At 37.6% G+C, this 7,745-nt stretch overlaps 1 protein-coding gene across 1 annotated transcript in view; it reads left to right on the top strand.

The window, feature by feature from the left end:
- Nucleotides 1–1,061: 1,061 nt before the first annotated feature.
- KCNMB2 (potassium calcium-activated channel subfamily M regulatory beta subunit 2) overlaps nucleotides 1,062–7,745 on the top strand; it is a 39,665-nt gene continuing 32,981 nt past the window's right edge. Inside the window, exons 1-2 of the mRNA XM_017877002.1 lie at nucleotides 1,062–1,069; nucleotides 2,370–2,492. Coding sequence (XP_017732491.1) covers nucleotides 2,437–2,492 — 56 coding nt within the window. The 5' untranslated portion in view covers nucleotides 1,062–1,069; nucleotides 2,370–2,436. The remainder of the gene's footprint in view (nucleotides 1,070–2,369; nucleotides 2,493–7,745) is intronic.

The raw sequence follows: 7,745 nt of genomic DNA, 5'->3' as shown, positions 1-7,745 counted from the left end.
ATATGCTTAGATCCATTCTTCCATTTATTGAATCACAAAATATTGGCGCTGAGAGGAATCTTAGAAGCTAACAGTTTCAAACTCTCCATGGTACAGAGTAAGCCCTAGAGATGTTAAGTGACTTTCTCAAGGTCACACAGCTAGTTAGTGACAAAACTGGGCCCATAACCAACCACTTACTATGAGTGTATGCTCTGATCCCTTGCTACTCAGTGTTGTCTGCAGACCAGCAATATCAGCATCACTTGAGAGCTTGTTAGAAAGGCAGGCTCTCAGGCTCCACCCAAGACCCTCTAAAGCAGAATTTGCATAGTAACAATGTTTTTTTTTTAAACAGGGTGTCCCTGTGTCATCCAGGCTGGAGTGGTGCAGTGACACAACCACGGCTCACTGCAGCCTGGAACTCCCAGGCTAAATCTATCCTCCCACCTTAGCCTCCTGAGTAGCTGGTACTACAGGCACACACTACGACACGTGGCTAATGTTTTTTATTTTTAATTTTGTGTAGAGATGGGATCTTGCTATGTTGCCAGGTCTGGTCTCAAATTCCTGGACTCAAGTGATCCTCCCTACTAAGCCTCTCAAATTGCTGAGATTACAGGCATACGCCACCACAACTGGCCCAAATCTTTAGGTCATTCCTATGCACATTACAGAGCTGAAGCCAAGCCAGGCACATTGGCAAGCACCTGTAGTCCCAACTACTGGGGAAGTTGAGGAGGTAGGATTTATTTTATCTAGTTAGTTAGTTAGTTAGTTAGTTAGTTAGTTAGTTAGTTAGTTTTGAGATGGAGTCTCGCTCTGTCACCCAGGCTAGAGTGCAGTGGCGAGATCTCGACTCACTGCAAGCTCCGCTGCCCGGGTTCAAGCCATTCTCTTGCCTCAACCTCCCAAGGAGGTGGGACTACAGGCACCCACCACCACGCCGGCTAACTTTTTCTATTTTTAGTAGAGACAGGGTTTCATCATGTTAGCCAGCATGGTCTCGGTCTCCCGACCTCATGATCCGCCTGCCTCGGCCTCCCAAAGTGCTGCGATTACAGGCATGAGCCACCGGGCCTGGCCAGAGGTAGGATTTCTTGAACTCAGGAGTTTGAGGATGCAGTGAGCTATGATTGTGCACGGGAATAGCTGCTGCATTTCTGCCTGCGAAATGTAGCAAGTTCTCATCTCTAAAGAATATATTTTTAATTTAAAAACTAAAAGAATTGAAGGCAAGTAGATGTTGGTTTGAAGCATGGTTCTACCTCTTCCAGCTGTAAGCAAAAATCTCAAACTCCTGAAAGCATCATTTAGAATCTGGAAATGATATCACTACCCACCTTGCAGAGTTTTCATTGTGTAAGCATAACATAGATATATGCATATGCATTTCATGAAATATGTATGTGCATAAATAACATATTCAAAGTGCATGGCATATAGTAGAGAATATGGTATACAGTAGCTAATGTTAATTCCCGTCTCATGCTTATCATTAATTTTGTGCTTAACCATACTGAAAGCCACTAATGACTATGCATCCATGAAGGAATCACTAGTCTTCCTTCCTTGGTTCTAATGTGTTAAATATCATTTTAACTTTTATATATGATTAAGACTTCTTTATTTAATGTTCCTAACTCCCAAGAAAATTATTATTGTGTGGAAACAAATAATAATAGCTAACTACTTTTAGTGCTGTGCTTAGAGAGGAAAGAACATCTGCCAAAGCCAAGTCATAATAACAATTAAAAAAAAAAAAAAAGCCCACGACATTCTTAATATATCTTGAGTCTAGATCCTACAAACCTGGTTTCTCCAGAAGCCAGAGAGTATCAGCTGCCACTGATGCTGTAATTTTCTTAGGCAGAGACTCAACTGCCGTGGGCAGATGCCACAACAGCAGCAAAAGTGGGGCATGGTTAAAAGATGACATTTCATCACCAACATGTCACACTTGTCAGCATTTAAAAAAAAAAAAAAGATTGAAAAGAAGAAGTCAAATTTTAGTATCCAAATCTGAACTAAAGTTTTGGAAAAATACAGCATAGTAAAGAGTGTGAAACTGTACCAAAGTGATATTTTGAAGGAGATATTTTGGGGAAAATGTGACTTTAACATCAATTAGAAAACCATGTTTTCCTAAGGCAGTAATTCTCAATCCCAGCGGTGCATTACAATCAGCTAAGGAAGCTTTAAAAAGATTGAATGCAAATTTCTGAGAGAGGACCAGGCTCCAGTGCTTTTTCAAAAATTCCCAGTCAATTTTAATATGCAGCCGGGATTGAGAACCACTGCCCCTATGGCATCACAACCCTGTTGTTAAGTAAGAGTCCATCCACTGAGAGCTCTTCATTGCTGTTAACTTCAGTGTGTATCTCTTCTAGGTCTTTTTGCCATTCCTCCAGGACATCCACCATAAGGAAAGGAGACCCTGGACCAACATTCTCTAAGATGTTTATATGGACCAGTGGCCGGACCTCTTCATCTTATAGACATGATGAAAAAAGGTAAATGCACTGGGATTCTGGGAACTCTTCAGAAGCATTTAACCTGACTTTCCAAAGAGGATACTGACAGGAAAGTAGTAGGCAACTGAGCCTTGTGCTTTGCAATGTGCGGATGGACTCTACACTACAGGAGTAGGGTTTCAGACACTTCGGCCTTCCTTCTCTTTTTACTTTACATGTTTGCTTTCAGCACATACCCTTGCAAAAGTTGTTCCCTGTCAGAAATTCCCATGTCACAAGCTCTTTGCTTAGCTAACTCCAGCTCTGCCTTCAGATACCCAATGTGAACCACCACTCCCATCAGCCTTTTTAGCCAAACAGACTGTGTTGTTGAATTTCCAGCACCTAGCACTGTACCTGGCACACGGCGCTCAATAAGTACTGAGCACCAAATGTATTAATAATAATTTGTTAACTGAATTAATTTTATTAATTAACAATAAAAATTAAATAATAAAATATAATTAATAAAATAATAAATACCGAGAACCACTGGCAATTCAGTTTCTTCTTCCAAAGTGATGAAAACTGCATTTCTGGGCACTGGACATATGGCAGGGAAGGAAAACAGAAACTATGAGAGGAGGAAAAGAGGACAGACAAATCCACTGAGCCCTCAAAAATCATTGGAAGAATAGTCTGGGGGAAGGGAAAAATGAGGGAATAAGAAGAAAGATAAAGGGCAAAGGCAGCATTAATAAAAGACAAGATGACCATTGTGCAACTCAATCCAGTCCTCTCACTTGGGTTTAGGGAGTAAATGTATTCATAAAATTCTCTAGTCATTTTTAAATATTTAGTCTTCCTCTTTCCCATGACCTTGCACTATTATTTGGGTTAAGTGAAGCTAAATTTTAAGTATAACTGCCTTTACCAGCATATTGCAACAGAAGCAAGTTGCAAATCAGGCAGAATCTGATAGAAATCAGGATAGATTTGGTTGAAGGAAATTTGTGAAAAACTGATACAATAAAATTAAAATTAAATAAAATTAAAATTACAATTGATAAAAGTTGGTAAGGCACAAGGAGAAGAATCTGAAGGAGGTTTGCCTGAATACTGTTTTCAGAGCTTATACTTTTATTTTCTTCTAAAACCTCAATTGCCTCACAGATAAAATTATTTTAAAATTTCAAAAGCAAAGTTGTTCTTCACAATAATTATATATTACAGCAAAAATTGGGAAGCAACTTGAAAATTCACAATAGAAAATCTGCTAAATAAATCACTGAATGTAATATACCACTTAGCACTTTAAAATGCTTTGACATAATATTAACTGAAAAAAGCAAGTTGAAAATTTGCATACAAACTATGATTGCAGCCACAAAAAATATACATAGGCAAAAGCCTGGAAGAAATAGCATGGTTTTTACTGCTCTACTTTCCAAATGCTTTGTAATATCTTGTTACCTTAATTATGGAAAAAAATAATTATATGATATTTAACTAAAATTATAGCCCAGAAGGCAACTAATGTTGCCTTGTCAGCATTTAAAAAACAAGTCCCAGTGCTCATCACGACACCAAGCAAATTAACTGAAAATTTACTTTACTTGAACATCTCTAGGTTTTCACTGCTTTTTCTCAAGATTTAATCAAATTATTTTTCATTTGCTTTCAAGTTGAATCATCTTTCAGCAAGATCTTTTCTTTAACACTGTAAAATTTCACATGTCATTTCAAATTCTATATGTGAAAGTGCAGAAAGGCAGAGATTTGGTCCTGCAACTTCCATCCCAGGACCAAATCCAAGAGTTTTGTTGCCCTACAGGAATATGGTAACTGTCAACAGCCAGCTGTCCTGAAATTCTGAAGGCAAGTGAAGTGTAATGTATTTCTTTCACCTTCTATTTGCTCTCAGCAAATAATTCAATACATTTTGCTACTTTTTATGAACAAAGGAATTAACCTTTAAGAAGCAATTACTGTGTACTGTAGGTTTTAATTGTGTTCTCTTAAGATAGAGATTATTATGCCCGCTTCACAGGTGAGGAAACTGAGGCTTTTTAAATAACGGAGAGATTTTCAGTAACTTCCAAAGGCCCAAAAACTAGCCAGCGATGAAATCAGGATTTGAACCCAAGCTGATGCTCTCTCCCTGTACCCCAGTACCTGCCCATGCTCTTGTCAAACTTGAAATACTTGGAGTGATAGTGAACAGCCAAGCCCATAAGGCGAAAAGTATGTTAAAATAGAGTTGGATACTGCATATCAAAGAAGATAATAAACATGTGACTGACAAATTGGTAATATTTGTGGAGTTGGAAAGGCGTAAACAATTAGCTTACTATATTCTGCATCAATAAGATTCTATGAAACTGAAATTGCTGTTTTAACTTTTTATTTTTAAAGTATGATTTCAGGACTTTGGGATTTATAATAATTAAAATATTGACTATGAAGAAATCATTTTTCAGCAAGCTTTATTTATGGGATGGGGATGCAAAAGCTTATTAAATAAGTCTGCATGGCCAAAAAGTACAAGCAATAGAATCTGCCATTAAGCTGGTATCCTTAGTTTAATGTTGGAAGTTCATTTGCCTGTGCTTTTTTCTTGACCACATCTTCGTCTTTGCTGCTTAATTCACAAACTCTTGGAAGATCCGACTCAGATTTTAAACTGACTTTGAGCAGTATCTGTGGCTCTGTTTAAGGTGCTCTCGGTGGCAGTAAACATGGTGATAATGAAGATGATGATGGCTGACAATTAATCTACATAATTAAGGTCCTCAAGTTAATTATTTGGAAATAAATTAACTAGATTGTCTGACAGCACTGCCTCAAATTGCTGGTAATTCAGTTTCTCCTCGTTCTGCAAACCTGGCCTGTGTGTGTGCCTGGTTTCTCCAGCTGTGTTCCCACAGCAATCCCAGAAGCCAGGCCGTCCAAAATCCTCAGCTGCTCTGCACACCTCCTCTTCCTGAGAACAGGGCCAAGTATGTCAGGATATTGGATTCCCTGGGATTACTCAAATGGTAGAATACCAGGAAACCAGCTTAAGGGCAGGCAGAGCAACTTAAGAGGAAGGAAAAGTTCACTGAAAATTCTGAAACCAAATGTTTTCTTGCTCAGAAGAGATGGAAGTCAGTTTTACTTTTTTTTTCTTCATTTTAATTCCAAGCCAGATCTTTTTCTGATCATCTTCTATATGCAAAACATAAGGTCCTGTCTTCATCTTCCATTCTGCAACCCAGCAATATGGAGAAATATTTTTTTCTTCTCACAACAAACTTCTTTGTTAGTTGAACTTACTTTAATCCCTAAATTTCTTTTTTTTTTTTTTTTTTTTTTTTTTTTTTTTTTTTTTTTTGAGATGGAGTCTTGCTCTGTCGCCCAGGCTGGAGTGCAGTGGCGCAATCTCTCTCACTGCAACCTCTGCCTCCCAGGTTCACGCTATTCTGCCTCAGCCTCCCTAGTAGCTGGGACTACAGGTGCCTGCCACCATGCCTGGCTAATGTTTTTTGTTTTTGTGTGTGTGTGTGTATTTTTAGTAGAGACGGGGCTTCACCATGTTAGCCGGGATGGTCGCGATCTCCTGACCTCATGATTCGCCCACTTCAGCCTCCCAAAGTGCTGCGATTACAGGCGTGGGATACCGTGTCTGGCCTGATCCCCAAATTTCAAGCAGCAAAAAAACAGAATAATTAATTTAGAAATTAAAAAAGAGAGAGGTTTTTAAGCTAAGGGCATTAAAGACTGTTAATCAAATATTCTTTAAATCGTTTGTATTAAATATTGAAGTGATACAAATGAATATTTATTACATATGTTAATATACAAAGAATCATATTATAAACATCCAGGTACCCATCATTCAGCTTAAAAAACAAAACAATCAGAATTTTTGAAGCCCTGGAGGATGCTTTCCTAATAATATTCTACTCCCCATCCCAGCACCCAACCCAGAGATAATCAATATCCTGAATTTTGGGTATATCATTCCCCAATTTTTTTCATGAGTTTATCGTATTTGGATCTTCAAACAATATATTGTTTACATCTGAATGTTTGGAGACTTCATATAAATGGAATCATGCCATATTTATTCTGCAACTTGCTTTTTTCACCAAACATTATGTTGCTATGATTTGCCAATGCTGGCATGAGTCCCTGTAGTTCATTTTTTCTGCTATGTAGTATCCCACTGCATGAACATACTACCGTTTAATCATTCAGTCATTCAGTCCACTGCTAAGGGACATTCGCATTATTTTCCAGTTCTTTTGTCTTTGCCAACAATGCTGCTATTCTTGTATATGTCCCTTTGTGCATATGTATGAACATTTCTTAAGATTTATGCCGAACATGGGAATGGTTGGTTCAAAAGTATACACAGCTTTAATTTTACCAAATAATGCCATGTTTTTCCAAAGGAGCCATACATGTGATTCCCATTGCTCTACAGCCTTGTTTAGAGTTTTCAGATTTCTAATTGTCATTAATCCAGAGGGTATTGTTATTTTAATTTTCATTTCTCAGATTAGTAATGAGATTGAATCAATTTCCTTAGTCCTTTATTCTGAGTTCACTGTTTAAATATTTGGCCCAATTAGGTCAAATACTTGACTGTTCAAATAATTTGCGATTATTTCATTAGATTTATACTTAAGTAACATTTTGCAGCAATTATAGTCATACTTCTATCATTTTTCTACTGAATTGTCTTTTACTTGACTTGCAGGAATTCATTACAAAAGTCCATGTTAATTATTTATCTGCTATATGTATGCAAATAGCTTCTCCCAGTTTGTGGTTTGGCTTTTCACTTTATTTATCATGTCTTTTGATAAATATATTAATATGTTCTTAATTTTAATATATTCTAAGTTAACAATTTTTGGAAAAATTTGAAATCCTATCCTACTCCAGATTCAAATAGATATCCTCCTGCACAGTTTTCTAAACTTTATGTAGCATTATCTTTCACAATTAAGTATTTAATCATCTGGAATTGACACCCAACATCCAGTTTTTTTGTTTGTTTGTTTGTTTGTTTATTATTATACTTTAAGTTCTAGGGTACATGTGCATATCACGCAGGTTTGTTACATATGTATACTTGTGCCATGTTGGTGTGCTGCACCCATCAACTCGTCAGCACCCATCAATTCATCATTTATATCATGTATAACTCCCAATGCAATCCCTCCCCCCTACCCCCTCCCCATGATAGGCCCCGGTGTGTGATGTTCCCCTTCCCGAGTCCAAGTGATCTCATTGTTCAGTTCCCACCTATGAGTGAGAACATGC

Source organism: Rhinopithecus bieti, unplaced genomic scaffold, assembly GCF_001698545.2.
Source record: "Rhinopithecus bieti isolate Rb0 unplaced genomic scaffold, ASM169854v2 scaffold_76, whole genome shotgun sequence".
Lineage (NCBI taxonomy): Eukaryota > Metazoa > Chordata > Mammalia > Primates > Cercopithecidae > Rhinopithecus > Rhinopithecus bieti.
This window is presented reverse-complemented; position numbering and strand designations above follow the sequence as displayed.